This window comes from Oncorhynchus nerka, linkage group LG1 (assembly GCF_034236695.1).
Source record: "Oncorhynchus nerka isolate Pitt River linkage group LG1, Oner_Uvic_2.0, whole genome shotgun sequence".
Classification (NCBI taxonomy): domain Eukaryota; kingdom Metazoa; phylum Chordata; class Actinopteri; order Salmoniformes; family Salmonidae; genus Oncorhynchus; species Oncorhynchus nerka.
In genome coordinates, this window is record NC_088396.1 from 47,947,361 (window position 1) to 47,966,063 (window position 18,703).

Consider the following 18,703-nt stretch of genomic DNA (forward strand, 5'->3'; position numbering starts at 1 on the left):
TACATACATTTACATTTAAGTCATTTAGCAGACGCTCTTATCCAGAGCGACTTACAAATTGGTGCATTCACCTTATGACATCCAGTGGAACAGCCACTTTACAATAGTGCATCTAAATCTTTTAAGGGGGGTGAGAAGGATTACTTTATCCTATCCTAGGTATTCCTTAAAGAGGTGGGGTTTCAGGTGTCTCCGGAAGGTGGAGACAGGTGGCTCCACTACAGCCCGTTGATGAAAATGGGGGCGTGCTCGGTCGTCCTTTTCCTGTAGTCCACAATCATCTCCTTTGTCTTGATCACGTTAAGAGAGAGGTTGTTATCCTGACACCACACAGCCAGGTCTCTGACCTCCTCCTTATAGGCTGTCTCGTTGTTGTCGGTAATCAGGCCTACCGTTATTGTGTCGTCTGCAACTTAATGATGTTGTTGGAGTCGTACCTGGCCATGCAGTCATGAGTGAACAGGGAGTACAGGAGGGGACTGAGCACGCACCCCTGAGGGGCCCCCGCGACCAGCAACAATATATTATATCAAATGACAGTCAACTTTTTGTTGTGTATTTGTATGTAGATCTGGATCGTGTACAACATTTTAAACATAGCATTCCCCTTAAAGATGTTGAGAGCCTTGAGCAGTTCATTTATCTGTCAATTAGCTTATTGATTGCCTTGGCAATGTACTGTGGTGTGTTTAAAACTATTCATAATGTGTCTTAGAGTATGGGTGCTGGTCTAGGATCAGTTTTGCCTTTTTTGATCATAATGAATAAGACAGGGGCAACCTGATCCTAGACCAGCACTCCTACTTTGAGGCGCTTTATGAATAGCCTAGGTCAGAGATTTCCTCTGCTATTTCTCTTGGTGGCTTGTCCCATGCATGAGTCAAACGGGCCCTTGTGGGAGCTGAGGTGGAGCCGATTTATTATGGTGCCCAATTATAACACCTCACTGCACCGCCATTACAACAGACCTTTTTACAGCAGGGGTCTTAAACCTTTTCTTGCCTAGGGACCCCCGCCCAGGCAAATCGGCAACCCATGGACCCCCTTTATATGTAAGCAAAAGGTTGAATAACCCCGTTTTACGGCATTGAATCCGCCCATACATTTGTTGGAAGTGTGTAACGAGAATGGCACCTGATGAAGATATTCAGACAAACATTTTCAATGGCGCATCACGTTCGCTGATCGACCATTTTAATGGAATGTGATTCGCTTGTTCTGCGGGAAGGCTAACAGCAGTGAAACTAAATAGCCTGTATGTCTGTGTAACTTCAAAGAGAAGAGTAAGAGAACAGTGATACGATCCTGTTATCACCCCTACAGTGGTGGTGTTGTCTCTCTCTGAATAGCTGTCTCTACAGCAGAGAGTCAGGACCACACAGCACAGGGATGGATGAGACCATTTGACATCTATGTCACCTGTCATTCTCTGTTTTATTGTCATATCGCTTTCTAGACATATCCGGAGTGGAATAATAGACAAATGTCAGTTGCTGCTGAAGCAAAGCGTCCTCCACAGAGTGACTGGCTTCGGGAATATTTGTGTCTGGCAGTTTAAGTCAAGCAGCATGGTGCCTGATTTTTAAGTGTACTGAAGAGGATTAAGGGATGAGAGGGGAAAAGAGGGCCAGCCTTTCGCTAATTCCAAACTTCTTTAGAAACCCCCTGCTCCTTAGTTTATTTCAATGATCCTCTAAACCTGCCATGATAGAGAGGTCTCCAGCAACAATATATTATATCAAATGACAGTCAACTTTCTGTTGTGCTTCATGATTAAGTAGAGCAAATTATTGCAAAATAATGTGCTCCAATCGTTTGGTTTGCCCCAATGTTGTAACCTATGCCGCCTGAGCTTCCCCTGTGTTCTGTTGAGGTGTTCTGCAAGAGGGGGCATAGTAAGGCTGGATAATCAATTTGGTTATTTTCAGAGTTAAGATGAACAGTAGGAGGCTCAGAGCACAGAGTGATGCACTGTTTTTCACACAGCAGAGCAATTGTCACAACAGAACACAAATATACTTCATGCAAAATCAAAGTTGCCAGCTGTCTTCACCAAGGGCATTCAAGTCAGTAACAGGGAGGCTGTCCGAGTCTGGGAGAGAGGGGGCCAGTCAGAGGATGGTGTGTGCAGGAGGTGGAGGCTCTCTCTTTATCTCCTCTGAATCCAGGGGACATTTGAGTCTTGGCTGTCCTCTCCAGCCCTGGTGATTTGGTTGCTGTGACATAATGACTTTGACAGCTGTGGCCGAATCGCTACTTTTGATAAATGTTCATGTCGCTGTGATTTCATCCGCGGCTTGGGGTTTGGGCTTGGAGCAGAATGTGGAAAGAGCAGAGATATTATCTCTGATCCTACTTTATGTAAAATACCCTTTTTTATCTAAATAGCTGACAGTTTTACTGTCTCCCTTGATGTCAATGAAGCTCTTACTTTGTGCCCGCACCCTTTGGCTGTTCCCTTATTTTGAATAGAAGTAAAGCCTTGACTGTTCCCTTATTTTGGATTGAAGTAAAGTCTTGACTGTTCCCTTATTTTGGATTGAAGTAAAGTCTTGACTGTTCCCTTATTTTGAATAGAAGTAAAGTCTTGGCTGTTCCCTTATTTTGAATAGAAGTAAAGTCTTGGCTGTTCCCTTATTTTGAATAGAAGTAAAGTCTTGGCTGTTCCCTTATTTTGAATAGAAGTAAAGTCTTGGCTGTTCCCTTATTTTGAATAGAAGTAAAGTTTTGGCTGTTCCCTTATTTTGGATTGAAGTAAAGTCTTGGCTGTTCCCTTATTTTGGATTGAAGTAAAGTCTTGGCTGTTCCCTTATTTTGAATAGAAGTAAAGTTTTGGCTGTTCCCTTATTTTGGATTGAAGTAAAGTCTTGGCTGTTCCCTTATTTTGGATAGAAGTAAAGGAACAGCCTCTTTCTTTAATGAATCATCCTCATTTCATTAAAACCTCTGAAAATTCTGAAAAGAAAGCTTCCTCCTCCTCATCTCCATCTCCCATCCTGACCACCTGCCCTTTCTCTCTAGTCAGGGTTTCCACACAGCACCATCCATAGCATTACCACCATCCATAACATGACTAGGCCCAGCCTCATCTACACCACCATCCATAACATGACTAGGCCCAGCCTCATCTACACCACCATCTATAGCCTGACTAGACCCAGCCTCATCTACACCACCATCCATATCATGACTAGACCCAGCCTCATCTACACCACCATCTATAACCTGACTAGACCCAGCCTCATCTACAGCACCATCTATAGCCTGACTAGACCCAGCCTCATCTACACCACCATCTATAACCTGACTAGACCCAGCCTCATCTACAGCACCATCTATAGCCTGACTAGACCCAGCCTCATCTACACCACCATCCATATCATGACTAGACCCAGCCTCATCTACACCACCATCTATAACCTGACTAGACCCAGCCTCATCTACAGCACCATCTATAGCCTGACTAGACCCAGCCTCATCTACACCACCATCTATAACCTGACTAGACCCAGCCTCATCTACACCACCATCTATAACCTGACTAGACCCAGCCTCATCTACACCACCACCATCACATCACAGCACTACAGCATGACTTGGCACGTTGACTTTGATTTCCCCCACTGGCACGTGTACCCTCACCTTGTCTACGGCCTTTATGTGGGCACGCAAAGATCTTATGCCCCAAATCCCCACACTCTATCTGTGCTGGCAAACCCCGCGTGGAGACCCTTCCCATGCCTCACTTTAAAATGTACATTTAAGAGTTGCTCATTGTTATTCAGAAACATGAACACTTGCCTCGGGAATCAAACAACATACTTAACGGTATCTGCCTGAAAACCTGTCGACAGTACACGCAAAACCGCTAGTAAACTTCCCAAAACGACTCAGCTCTTTCCGGATTTGATCACCATAATAAACGGAGGCAGATTGACTACTACAACCCTTGTCGGAAGAGGAGAAATCGGCACCAACATATCCCTTACTGACTGACAATGAACAGACAAATGCATGCAATCATGTAAGACACCTGCTTTTTAGTGTGACCTTTGTCATTACATGATGATGCCTCCTTTAATCCTCTGTCTATGTTGATGTCATGATGCATCCCTATAGTGTTACTTTGCATCGCTGCGTTGGTAAGCACATCACAGTGAGTCAGAGACAGACAGTGAGACAGACACAGTGAGTCAGAGACAGACACCGTGAGTCAGAGACAGACAGTGAGACAGACACAGTGAGTCAGAGACAGACAGTGAGACAGAAACAGTGAGTCAGAGACAGACAGTGAGACAGACAGTGAGTCAGAGACAGACAGAGTGAGTCAGAGACAAACACAGTGAGTCAGAGAGAAACAGTGAGAACGACATAGTGAGTCAGAGACAGACACAGTGAGTCAGAGACAGACACAGTGAGTCAGAGACAGACAGTGAGACAGACACAGTGAGTCAGAGACAGGCACAGTGAGTCAGAGACAGACAGTGAGACAGACACAGTGAGTCAGAGACAGACAGTGAGTAAGAGACAGACAGTGAGACAGACACAGTGAGTCAGAGACAGACAGTGAGACAAACAGTGAGAACGACAGTGAGACAGACACAGTGAGTCAGAGACAGACACAGTGAGTCAGAGACAGACAGTGTACCAAATGCAGAAAACCCAGGCTACTAACTTAGATTTCCTGATTCTCTGGTTCTGTGGAGAGGTCTGATACTGCAGGTTCACAGCTGTTGAGGCTGCAGCAGCAGGACCTTGGCAGGCTGGCAGCAGTGTGGGTGAGTGGGTGTTTGGCTGGTGGATGCTCTGGTGGCCTCTAGCCTCTTTCTCCCCTGTGCTCTCACCTCCACCATATGAAAACAGCTGGTCCTCTGTGGTGGGCACTGTAGCTCCCTTACATCCTGGCGTTAGGAGGGAGACTCGTGTAGGGAGAGAGAGCAGGGAATCAGAAAGCTATGGAGAGGGAAGCTGGCTATGGTGGTGCTATATTGGACAGATTTAATTTAAATATTGTTTTATTTTATTGAGGCAATTGACAGTTTAATTAACACTGATATAAGTGAGTGTAATAATGCAAAACATGAACCTATTTCCCATGGGTCAGTAATGAGGATTGCCCTCTTGTGATTGTAAGAGGTCACTACATACAGGAATACAGGAAGTAGAGAAAGTCTTAGTTCCAATGACTGCCCTTATGTGGAGATGGACGGAATGAGGAGAGGGAGAGAGCTTGGTGAACAAGGAGAGGAGTACGTGGGTGGAGGAGTGACAGAGTAGAGAAGGAGAAGAGGGTGGTGTAGATTGTAGAACGATAGAATGGGGGGGTGAAGATTGTAGAATGAGAGAATAAGGGGAGAAAGGGGGGTGAAGATTGTAGAATGAGAGAATAAGGGGAGAAAGGGGGTGAAGATTGTAGAATGAGAGAATAAGGGGAGAAAGGGGGTGAAGATTGTAGAATGAGAGAATAAGGGGAGAAAGGGGGTGAAGATTGTAGAATGAGAGAATAAGGGGAGAAAGGGGGGTGAAGATTGTAGAATGAGAGAATAAGGGGAGAAAGGGGGTGAAGATTGTAGAATGAGAGAATAAGGGGAGAAAGGGGGGTGAAGATTGTAAAATGAGAGAATAAGGGGAGAAAGGGGGTGAAGATTGTAGAATGAGAGAATAAGGGGAGAAAGGGGGGTGAAGATTGTAGAATGAGAGAATAAGGGGAGAAAGGGGGGTGAAGATTGTAGAATGAGAGAATAAGGGGAGAAAGGGGGTGAAGATTGTAGAATGAGAGAATAAGGGGAGAAAGGGGGTGAAGATTGTAGAATGAGAGAATAAGGGGAGAAAGGGGGTGAAGATTGTAAAATGAGAGAATAAGGGGAGAAAGGGGGTGAAGATTGTAGAATGAGAGAATAAGGGGAGAAAGGGGGGTGAAGATTGTAAAATGAGAGAATAAGGGGAGAAAGGGGGTGAAGATTGTAGAATGAGAGAATAAGGGGAGAAGGGGGTGAAGATTGTAAAATGAGAGAATAAGGGGAGAAAGGGGGTGAAGATTGTAGAATGAGAGAATAAGGGGAGAAAGGGGGTGAAGATTGTAGAACGATAGAATGGGGGGTGAAGATTGTAGAATGAGAGAATAAGGAGAGAAAGGGGGGTGAAGATTGTAGAATGAGAGAATAAGGGGAGAAAGGGGGGGTGAAGATTGTAGAACGATAGAATGGGGGGGTGAAGGTTATCCTAGCCAAAGGGGCGGGACTGTTACTATAAACACTGGCATAACTGTGCTATGTTCTGCTCCGGTGAAAACCGCTCAAAAGAATGCAGCTTGGTTAAACAGCTCAACTCCCCTGCCTGCCTGCTATGCTTCTGTCTTCATAGGGGTTTTCCAACAGCTCAACTCCCCTGACTGCCTGCTATGCTTCTGTCTTCATAGGGGTTTTCCAACAGCTCAACTCCCCTGCCTGCCTGCTATGCTTCTGTCTTCATATGGGTTTTCCAACAGCTCAACTCCCCTGCCTGCCTGCTATGCTTCTGTCTTCATAGGGGTTTTCCAACAGCTCAACTCCCCTGCCTGCCTGCTATGCTTCTGTCTTCTTTTCCAGCAGCTCAACTCCCCTGCCTGCCTGCTATGCTTCTGTCTTCTTTTCCAACAGCTCAACTCCCCTGCCTGCCTGCTATGCTTCTGTCTTCTTTTCCAACAGCTCAACTCCCCTGCCTGCCTGCTATGCTTCTGTCTTCTTATGGGTTTTCCAACAGCTCAACTCCCCTGACTGCCTGCTATGCTTCTGTCTTCTTATGGGTTTTCCAACAGCTCAACTCCCCTGCCTGCCTGCTATGCTTCTGTCTTCTTATGGGTTTTCCAACAGCTCAACTCCCCTGCCTGCCTGCTATGCTTCTGTCTTCTTTTCCAGCAGCTCAACTCCCCTGCCTGCCTGCTATGCTTCTGTCTTCTTTTCCAGCAGGACATGTGGCTTTAACTGCAGTCCCTGACATCCCTTTGTGCCTCTAAATGTGACCCACCACCTCGATTCAGTCTTATGTAGCAAAATTTGATTTTTTTTTTTTTTTTACAATGGATAAAAGTAGAGACTCCGAGCTAGAAAATTGTATATTAAAAAATTACAGTTGAAGAACAATGGGAAAATAATTCTGCTTTGAAAGTTAAACTTTGTAACCCCACTTTTGATAAAAATGGCCCTTAAATGTTTTGGTACACCTACTGGAGAGCTCTTCTTTGTCTATACCTATGCAGCATTGTTCACACCATCTTAAGACTGAGCCCCACCCATCTCTTTAAGGATTCACGTAAGGCCATGTGCTAAACAGAGTGAGTAAGATAGTGTAGTAAACAACCAAATATAGTAGCTAAATTGATGGGTCATGTGAAAGAATTGCTGTAGCTAGCCACATGAAATGCTGTAGTATGAATCTGCAGGTAGCTAAAGCTAACCAACTAAGTTCAATGCTAGCTAGCTAACATTTGGCCATAACTAGCAAAGCAAATGGATTTCTGAGATACAAATAATATTGCTACACAGATCAAACACGTAGCGTTAGCTAGTGAGCCAGCAAGCTAACGTTCGCTAGCTAACAGTACGCTTTAACTTGCAATGGATATGACTTGAAACGTATAATATCTGAAAATGTAGCTAGACTCTTACCCATATAGATGGATGAACGCTTCATGACAGTATGTCTTTCTGGTACATTTTTTATTTTACCAGGTAAGTTGACTGAGAACACATTCTCATTTACAGCAACAACCTGGGGAATAGTTACAGGGGAGAGGAAAGAATCAATTAGAAGCTGGGAATGATTAAGTGGACATGGTGGTCAGATTGGGAATTTAGATAGGACAACGGGGTTAACACCCCTACTCTTACGATAAGTGCCATGGGATCTATAGCGACAACAGAGAGTTAGGACACCTGTTTAATGTCCCATCAGAAAGGGGCATTGGAATAATTTTTTTTACACCAGAGGAAAGAGTGTCTTCTCCTGGCCCTCCCATCCAGGACCAACACTGCTTAGCTCCAGAGGCAAGCCAGCAGTGGTATACAGGGTGATGCTGGCGGTTTGTAGCTGGCTACAGCTTGATTGACCCGTTGTCGTGTCAAGGACTCCGGCTCACACTGACCTCATGCAGAAAGTAGTCCATCACAACTTTATCCCAATGATCTTTGTCGATAGCGCCTGCTAAATTCTGTTGCAAGGAGCAACACTTTTGTAGATCTCCAAGGCTAATGTTATATCTTTAAAAAAATGTGTATAAAAATAATATTTAAAAAATATATCTTAAAGTGCCTCTCCTGTGAAGTAGTGCCGTGCGACATACGCCTAGCTTCATGAAACGTGTCATAAATGAGTAGTTTTTTCTTTTTCAAAAGTCAGGGAAGCTATAATGGGTGTTGGCTGTGTATGTTCCCATGGGACTGGGAAAGAAGTAGTGGGTGACAAACAGCCAGATGACCATCTCTGAACTAGACTTCATGGAGGAATGGACTTCCTAGGTGAGCTGAGTTGCCACTAGATCAGCTTCAAAGAGCACTGTGCCATCGTCAGTCCCCATGGTGATACTGGGAACAGGGAAGTGGTCACAGGGACAGTCCCACCCCAACACTCTGTCTGCTCCTCTCAGTGTCCCACCTCTCTGGGCCTCCATAAGAGGAGAGGAGGGGGAGGTTTTGAGCAATCTTCTGGGAGTGAAGGGAGGGGAATGGTTTCTATGGAGCCACCCACTATCCATGCACCCAGTCATACTGCACTCAGTCACTACTGCAAATGTCTCTGTTGTTTGTCTGTGTCATTCCTCTTGATCCACAAAGTCCTAGAGGGATTTAAAAAAAATAGGCAAGTCAGTTAAGAACAAATTCTTATTTTACAATGACAGTGATACAGCTCAGGATCAAACCAGGGTCTGTAGTGACACCTCTTAACACTGAGATGCAGTGCCTTAGACCGCTGCGCCACTCAGAGGTGATGAGATCCAGTCCTGAATGTGCTCTTGTGATCGCTGATCCTTGATTAAACTTGCAGATAGACTTTGCTGAGGGGATTTTCTGTGAAATGTCATCAGAATGAGTCTTTAAAACCGAGGGACAATATAATTCATAGTCTAAGTACACATTTATCATTGAGTGATTGAGCTAGTGAATGCCAGCCAGCCCACCATACAGTCAATAGGTAATTCACTACTGCACCAGGTATTTCTCGAACTTACCATGTATGTTTCTGTCTTTCACAGCAAAGAGCCTCAGGCAAGGTGTTGTTTGACCTGGTGTGTACCCACCTGAACCTCGTTGAGGGAGACTACTTCGGCCTAGAATACCAAGACCACAAGATGATGGTGAGTGAAGAAATATACACAGTCCTTAAGTGTTGTTTCTGGACTGGGTGTTAGCTTGTATCTTCTTCATGTGTTAGTGTAGAAGCCTTGAATTCATCTCTCTATGCTGACTAAAGGGGCGTTTGCTTTCCTTGTGTTCACAGGTTTGGTTAGACCTCCTAAATGCTTTCCTTGTGTTCACAGGTTTGGTTAGACCTCCTAAATGCTTTTCTTGTGTTCACAGGTTTGGTTAGACCTCCTAAATGCTTTCCTTGTGTTCACAGGTTTGGTTAGACCTCCTAAATGCTTTCCTTGTGTTCACAGGTTTGGTTAGACCTCCTAAATGCTTTCCTTGTGTTCACAGGTTTGGTTAGACCTCCTAAATGCTTTCCTTGTGTTCACAGGTTTGGTTAGACCTCCTAAATGCTTTCTTTGTGTTCACAGGTTTGGTTAGACCTCCTAAATGCTTTCCTTGTGTTCACAGGTTTGGTTAGACCTCCTAAATGCTTTCCTTGTGTTCACAGGTTTGGTTAGACCTCCTAAATGCTTTCCTTGTGTTCACAGGTTTGGTTAGACCTCCTAAAGCCTATTGTCAAGCAACTGAGACGTAAGTACGCTGACTTCATTATACACTTTTACACGGCTGGTAATGGACAGTTCATGCTTCATTTGCTTCAACTAACACTGGTGGTATGGTTGCTTAACAGAAGAAAATGAATCAAGCCTTACAAAGAAACACGAAATGTCTTTGAAAGTAGACAGCTAGGGGACTTAATTTAGTTGTAGCGTGAGGAAGTCTCAACACCCTGTCTCGTCCAAGCAAACTTAAAGTGATGCTCCAGGACTTTTTAAAATCATTTCAGCTAGTAGTTTTGAAAGTGGTACCCGTTATTTGTGTACTACTTGTCACCCAATTGTGTACTACTATCAAGAACTGTCTATGTAGGGTTCTTCAAAGAACTCCCTGCATATGACTCTACCTAGAACCCTATGACTGGTTCTGCCTAGAACCCTTTATGATGGTTTCTACCCAGAGCCATTTTATCGAGTTCTTCTTAGAACCCCCTATGAAGGGTTCTACCAAAAACCATTTTATCTTATTAACCTTTTAACATGTCATTTTTTTATGAGAATACATTACAAGGCCTTTCATTGAGGGCATAGTTATTCCTTAACACAGTGGTGTTAGGAATCTCCTGGTTTACAGGCCACGTCAGGCCTTCACGTCACGTTATGCGGACTTGCGACGTGGTATAATTCCTATTGGAATCCAACCAGAATTAGGATAGCCAACACGTAGAATTGTTAATCACCCACAACCTGCATTTAGATTGACTGCCAGGGTAGGGAGGGTTGAACACTGAGACTACCTCAATCATCTAAACTGGAACAACCATCTCAGTTAACGGGTGGAATAAATCTAGATACTAATAGATTGGATTAGTTTTGAATACTGTGTGTTGTTTATCTTTATGTAGCATAACATTTATCAACCAATCAATGTACATGCAAAAACACAGATATTACAGTAAAACAAACTATTCTTAAAAGCTTCCTGAAATAAAGCATGTTGGGAAATATGAAATCTTGCCTTCCGAAAAATCCTTCTTGCCTTACAAAGAATCATCAAAGAACCCTTTCTTCCAAAAAAGGTTCTAAGGATGTTCAAGGTTCTAGGTAGAACCCTTTGCCTTACAAAGAACCCTTGTCTTCTAAAAAGGGTTCTTCTGATCAAAACAGTTCTTGGTAGAACTCGATCCCTCCGCATAGAATCCTTTTGGAAGCATTTTTTCTAAGAGTGTACCATTCCCCGTTCAAAGGCATCCTCTGAATGGCACACATACACAATCCATGTCTCAATTGTCTCAAGGCTTAAAAATCATTCTTTAATCTACACTGATTGAAGTGGATTTAACAAGTAACATCATAAGGGATCATATCTTTCATGTCGTGGAAAGAGCAGGTGTCCTTAATGTTTTGTACACTCAGTGTAATTTTTTTTTGCAATTTGTATGATATGTTACGAATCTGTCGTGCTTAAGAACCCAAACTACATCTTTATTCACACACAGAGACCATCTATCTTCCAGACTGAGGCTCGGCTGTTAAAACTTGTACATCTCGAGTCATAAAGCTTTCATCAAGTCTTATGGAAGACTGGCTTGCTCATCTACAAACAAGGGTTTGTGGTGCATAAGAGCAAGTACACTGCTTGTTATGATCTCATTGGTCAGTGAGACAAAAGCAAAGGAATCATAGAGATCCGGTTCTAATTCCTAATTCTATGATAGGAATCTCCAGATAATGTGTTTAGAATGTGTTCTCTAATTCGATGATAGGAATCTCCTGATAATGTGTTCAGAATGTGTTCTCTAATCCTATGATAGGAATCTCCTGATAATGTGTTTAGAATGTGTTCTCTAATCCTATGATAGGAATCTCCTGATAATGTGTTTAGAATGTGTTCTCTAATCCTATGATAGGAATCTCCTGATAATGTGTTTAGAATGTGTTCTCTAATCCTATGATAGGAATCTCCTGATAATGTGTTTAGAATGTGTTCTCTAATTCGATGATAGGAATCTCCAATGTTTAGAATGTGTTCTCTAATTCTATGATAGGAATCTCAAAATCACTAGATAATGTGTTTAGAATGTGTTCTCTAATTCTATGATAGGAATCTCCAGATAATGTGTTTAGAATGTGTTCTCTAATTCTATGATAGGAATCTCCAGATAATGTGTTTAGAATGTGTTCTCTAATTCTATGATAGGAATCTCCTGATAATGTGTTTAGAATGTGTTCTCTAATTCGATGATAGGAATCTCCAATGTTTAGAATGTGTTCTCTAATTCTATGATAGGAATCTCAAAATCACTAGATAATGTGTTTAGAATGTGTTCTCTAATTCTATGATAGGAATCTCCAGATAATGTGTTTAGAATGTGTTCTCTAATCCTATGATAGGAATCTCCAGATAATGTGTTTAGAATGTGTTCTCTGTATCTTATTGGCTGTGACTCCTCCTCTATAACTACGCCATTATCTCACACCCACAGGGCCCAAGCACGTAGTCCTGAGATTTGTGGTGAAGTTCTTCCCCCCAGACCACGCCCAGCTACTGGAGGAATTGACCAGGTAAGACTAAACAGATAGAAGCCACTTCAGACAAACCCTCAGTCTACAAAAGCTCAGCTATAGGGTTTCCTCATCAGCAGGTGCTTAAAGCTCAGCTATAGGGTTTCCTCATCAGCAGGTGCTTAAAGCTCAGCTATAGGGTTTCCTCATCAGCAGGTGCTTAAAGCTCAGCTATAGGGTTTCCTCATCAGCAGGTGCTTAAAGCTCAGCTATAGGGTTTCCTCATCAGCAGGTGCTTAAAGCTCAGCTATAGGGTTTCCTCATCAGCAGGTGCTTAAAGCTCAGCTATAGGGTTTCCTCATCAGCAGGTGCTTAAAGCTCAGCTATAGGGTTTCCTCATCAGCAGGTGCTTAAAGCTCAGCTATAGGGTTTCCTCATCAGCAGGTGCTTAAAGCTCAGCTATAGGGTTTCCTCATCAGCAGGTGCTTAAAGCTCAGCTATAGGGTTTCCTCATCAGCAGGTGCTTAAAGCTCAGCTATAGGGTTTCCTCATCAGAAGGTGCTTAAAGGTCCAATGAGGCTGTTTTTATCTCAATATCAAATCATTTTCTGGGTAATAATGAAGTACCTTACTGTGGTTGTGTTTTATTAAAATTGTAATATAAAAAAAGAAAAAATAATAACTTCTTAGCTAAATGCAATTTCTGGAGCAAGAATTTAGCTAGGACTGTCTGGAAGTGGTATGAGTGGGGAAGGAAAAACTGAAAACTAGTGTTATTGGCAGAGAGGTTTGGAACTCTCTTTCTTATTGGTTTATTAACTAATATACCACCTGGTGATGTCACCAGACATAAAAAAAACTCAGACAGACAGACAGACACCCTTTAAACCCCCTGTGCTCCTTTGAGATCCATCTGTCAGAAGTCACTGATATCTTCTTCTAGTCATGGTAGCCAAAATAATGGGCAACTGGGCATTTTATACATGACCCTAAGCATGATGGGATAGTAATTGCTTAATTAACTCAGGAACCACACCTTTGTTGGAAGCACCTGCTTTCAATATACTTTGTATCCCTCATTTACTCAAGTGTTTCCTTTATTTTGGCAGTTACCTGTATATAAAACACAGAAAAATCTAAAATGTTATTGTCCTGGGCCTTTAATAATATCTTTGTATTCAGCTGACAAGCTGTCGACACGGTCTGGTGCAGAAACTGTTACAGTATATAAGGCTGACTGCTCAGCACACAACAGGCTATCAGCAGCTATATTATCCAGTTTCCATTAGAGTAAGTCATTCTCAGGTCAGTTCTGTGTGTTGAAATGACTGCGATGTCACAGAATGTGAATGCTAACGTAGAAGTGACCGATGTGTTCCAGCCTCCCACAGATTAGATTTTTCTGCCTCGGCCATTTAATTAATGTCATCCATGTTTTACGCCTGCCATGTTTTTAACGTAGCACCTTCGTGTGATCCTGGTTGTTACCATTGGACTCATGTCTTTAACGTAGCACCTTCGTGTGATCCTGGTTGTTACCATTGGACTCATGTCTTTAACGTAGCACCTTCGTGTGATCCTGGTTGTTACCATTGGACTCATGTCTTTAACGTAGCACCTTCGTGTGATCCTGGTTGTTACCATTGGACTCATGTCTTTAACGTAGCACCTTCGTGTGATCCTGGTTGTTACCATTGGACTCATGTCTTTAACGTAGCACCTTCATGTGATCCTGGTTGTTACCATTGGACTCATGTCTTTAACGTAGCACCTTCGTGTGATCCTGGTTGTTATCATTGGACTCATGTCTTTAACGTAGCACCTTCGTGTGATCCTGGTTGTTACCATTGGACTCATGTCTTTAACGTAGCACCTTCGTGTGATCCTTGTTGTTACCATTGGACTAATGGTTTTATGATGTATATTTACTCGTGGTATGATAACGCCTCGACCCTAAAGAAGGGTGTAACAGATGATATTGGATGGGATAAAGACACTCGTCCTGCTATGATGATGTTGCTCTGCAATCCAATTGTCTTTGTTTTCATGCTGCAATATGTCCCTGTATGGACGACCTGACCTACAAGTGCTACAAGTGTGACCTCTGTTGTTCCTCCCTCCTGTGTTGTCGCCTGACAGGTTTGGATGTTAACCACAGCCTGTCATGCTGTCCACTCTGTTCTAGCCTTTCTCTTTGTCCTGTCTTGTCCAGGTACCTCTTCGCCCTGCAGATCAAGCATGACCTTGCCTGTGGACGTCTGACCTGCAACGACAGTAGCGCGGCCCTGCTGGTCTCCCATATTATCCAGTGTACGTCTCACTGTTACTTTCCCTGTGGCTTCACACAGCCTATAGGATCACAGAGCCAATAGACCATATACTTTTGTAGGAAAACAGAACCTCCTTCAAACTGTGTCAAACAGGATGTGGTGCAGCATCCCAAATTGAGAATCAGTGCATTGCCATGGATAGCTTTTTCTTTTGTCTTTCTCTGAATTAATGAAATGTGGGAAGACACTGAGAGAGAGCTTTTTTGAAAAAGCCATCTGCTCCTCAGACTGGACTCTAATGCTAGAGGGAGCTGTCAGAGTGTAACCGAAGAGAGGGAAGAGGCATGGATGAGGATGAATCTATTCTAATCTATTCTGTTTAGGGATATATGCAAATAATCTGCATTTTTTTGTATCAACCAGCAGTGGTGTAGATCCTTTACACACAATGTAATGCAATGTCCTAACTTTAACCCTTTGTTCTCCAGCTGAGATTGGGGACTTTGAGGAGAGTCAGAGTCGGCAGCACCTCCTCAACAACAGCTACATTCCTGACCAGATGGCTCTGATGGACAAGATCATGGAGTTTCACTCCAATAATGGGTGAGTAGCTCCTCCATAACTGATGTGACAGCTCTGGAAGCAGGCCTCTGAACAGGACAAGGTAGATAAAGACCTCATACGTACACATCCCAAGGGAATGTTTTCTACCCAGGTAACGAAGTCAGGAAACTCCCCACTGACCTAACAGTGTTCTTTGTTTCAGTGTGTTAACTGACATGGTTTTCTATATCATGTTAAGACTGGGCTGGTTGAGTGGTTAGGGCCTGGAGGTGAACGTGTCAATGTCTGCTTTATCAGAAAAACTACATGGGTCCCCAGAAAGGTCTGGGATCTACCTGGACCACAGCCTAATGAGCAACACACCAGATTTCAGCAGAGAAATGGCTTTTCTTTGTTAAACCCTTGTCACTGAACAGGTTGGCACAAGGGAAATGGCAGCTCGGACTCATTCTTCTCCTTCTCCCAGGATTTCTTTCTATTATCCGTTTCCTAATTAGCTAGTTCCGCCCTCCTTGGAGAACATATCCCACAATCCCTTTAGTGCCTTCCTCATTGATGCAGCAGGTCAGGATCACATGGCCAACCCTTTCCTCACCCCCAGTCCTCCACACTACACTGGTGTCACCCCCAGTCCTCCACACTACACTGGTGTCACCCCCAGTCCTCTACACTACACTGGTGTCACCCCCAGTCCTCCACACTACACTGGTGTCACCCCCAGTCCTCCACACTACACTGGTGTCACCCCCAGTCCTCCACACTACACTGGTGTCACCCCCAGTCCTCCACACTACACTGGTGTCACCCCCAGTCCTCCACGGTACACTGGTGTCACAGCAGAGATGGGTTCTCACCAGGCAGCTGACAAGATGAAAGGAGCTCCGATTTGACGGCCCTCCCTAACTTGTTCTTTTTCTGTATTTTTAGCTGATAACAGTAACCATGGTTTTCCTGGCAGGGAGCCATGCTCAGAGTTACATCTAGAATGAACTACAGCCCACAGGAAACAGGACAACTTTTTCACAGATAAGAATTAGGGAAGGGAGTTACTATGCAGCTTCGTTTCTACCCAAACCTCGGTGGTGTCAGTTGACTGCGGGAAAAGATTGACTTGTGGCCTGGTCCCTCACCTCAATTGCAGTATTTTAGTGGAAGATATTATTCAAATTTAAAGTAAAATTTTTCGTTAAGAGCAGTCATGTTCAGAAGTCCAAAATGGAAGTCAAATGTAACTGGAATTCTGACGCAACCCACCTCAACTCCACCTTGCCGTGATTCTGAAACTTATGAGAGACTTGTATCAGTCCGTGTCCCAAAACCCTATTCCCTATTTAGTGCCAAGGGGCCTGGTCTAAAACAGTACACTAAATATAGAATAGCGAGCCATTTGGAACGGTATCCTTGACCCAGACTGCTCTCTGTGTGCTTGTAGGGGTCAGACGCCAGCAGAGTCGGACTACCAGCTGCTGGAGGTGGTACGCAGACTGGAGCTGTACGGGGTTAGACTACACCCTGCCAAGGACCGCGAGGGCAGCAAGCTGAGCCTGGCCGTGGCACACACTGGTGTCCTGGTCTTTCAGGTACTACTTTACGGGTCTGGACGGAGCAAGAGCATTTCTACACCGCTGTTTCTCATTAAGAAACCCACAGGATGTTTCATTATATGTTTGATGTCGGTGAATAGCAAATTGGTAGTAAATGATTAACCAGCTTGGTTATGCCACAATGTAAGATGCTTGCAGCTGTCCCATTTTTCAGCCGTTCCACATTGAAGTGACATTTTGATGACAGGCTTTTGATGTGTAGGACATTTTCTCTGTTCACAGATCTATTGGGATTAAGAGCTAGCCAGTTCTATTAGAGGAATGTGGAGCTGATGTTTGATGACATGATTAGATGAACAGGCAGATTTGTGTTGCGTGTCACACTCCATGTTAAACCTCTGTGTTTTTCATCTGCTGCAGGGACACACCAAGATCAATGCCTTCAACTGGTCCAACGTGCGCAAATTAAGCTTCAAGAGAAAGCGTTTTCTCATCAAGCTCAGACCAGACCTGAACGTATGTCATATGACCATAGCCCTTAGCATGATCCACGATTCATATCCATGTAAATATCACCAATGCCTAAAGCCTTCAACCCTAAGTTTCCATTGATGTGTGTTACATATATATGTGTCCCCTCTGCAGCAGAGCTCATACCAGGACACTCTGGAGTTCCTGATGGGTAGCCGAGACTGCTGTAAAGTCTTCTGGAAGATCTGTGTGGAATACCATGCCTTCTTCAGCCTCTTTGAGGAGCCCAAAGCAAGGCCCAAGCCGGTCCTCTTCTCCCGAGGCTCCTCCTTCAGATTCAGGTAGAACAGCTGACCCCTTGAAGGCACCTGGGGCCACACAATAATAAACCATCTCTGTCTCTCTGGACACAGAGGATAGCAGGTTCGATGAAAAACCAGTCAGTGCCTCAGTTTCAATCTCATTTCCTATCTGTCACCTGGACAGAACTTCTCCAGCTCTACTCTTAAGTTCACTGACCTCAATCATCTCCCTTGCTACTTCTCTCTCTCCACAGCGGTCGGACACAGAAGCAGGTGATTGATTATGTGAAGGACTCTGAGTTTAAGAAGATCCCGTTTGAAAGGTAAAGACTTCATGGTGGTGTTTTCTTTTTAGACCTACAGTAGCAGTCAAAAGTTTGGACACACCTACTCATTCAATAGTTTTTCTTTATTTTTTACTTATTTACTACATTGTAGAATAATAGTGAAGACATCAAAACTAACACATGGAATCATGTCGTAACCAACAAAGTGTTAAAAAAAATCTAAATATATTTTAGATTCTTCAAAGTAGCCACCCTTTGCCTTGATGACAACTTTGCACACTTTGTATTCTCTCAACCAGTTTCATGAGGTAGTCACCTGGAATGTATTTTTAGGGTTAGTACATGATTCCATATGTGATAGTTTTGATGTCTTCACTATTATTTTACAAACGTAAGAAAATCGTTTTTTTTTAAATAGAAAAACCCTGCAATAAGTAGGTGTCCAAACGTTTGACTGGTACTGTACAAAGAGAGAGACTGTGTGAGGGTTGCCAGGTGTATAACATATCCACTTTCTGTCATCCTCTTCAGGAAACACAGTAGGGTCCAGCACAGCAGAAGCCGTCCATCTCCGCTGTCTTCCCCTCACGCCCCTCAAGTGCCAAAAGAAGTCAGTGGCTCCTTCAGTGTTCCCACAGACACCGTCCATTAGAGGCTAACGTGCTGAACGCCACTTTGTGGAACTGTCACTCTCTATATGATAGCCGACCCAGCATGTCTTCATCTAGAAACACTATGAATATGAAATATACTGCTTAGAATATACAGTTAATAATTGAGTAGACGGAATAACTAATCCATACCACACAATAACTACATTTCCTTGTTTAACTGTTAAATATAACCTTCAGCCCTCTGTTCGCTGTTCTCTGTACTC

The 18,703-nt window shown here is 43.6% G+C and overlaps 1 protein-coding gene across 2 annotated transcripts in view; it reads left to right on the plus strand.

Moving 5' to 3' along the window:
• Positions 1-18,703, plus strand: part of LOC115130642 (FERM, ARHGEF and pleckstrin domain-containing protein 1-like) — a 119,633-nt gene that overhangs the window by 63,156 nt on the left and 37,774 nt on the right. For both annotated transcript variants that reach the window (XM_065019359.1, XM_065019361.1), the window contains exons 3-12: positions 9,230-9,331; positions 9,875-9,917; positions 12,370-12,448; positions 14,601-14,698; positions 15,147-15,261; positions 16,655-16,802; positions 17,187-17,282; positions 17,412-17,578; positions 17,794-17,862; positions 18,358-18,436. In XM_065019359.1, the coding sequence (XP_064875431.1) occupies positions 9,230-9,331; positions 9,875-9,917; positions 12,370-12,448; positions 14,601-14,698; positions 15,147-15,261; positions 16,655-16,802; positions 17,187-17,282; positions 17,412-17,578; positions 17,794-17,862; positions 18,358-18,436 (996 nt within the window). The remainder of the gene's footprint in view (positions 1-9,229; positions 9,332-9,874; positions 9,918-12,369; positions 12,449-14,600; positions 14,699-15,146; positions 15,262-16,654; positions 16,803-17,186; positions 17,283-17,411; positions 17,579-17,793; positions 17,863-18,357; positions 18,437-18,703) is intronic.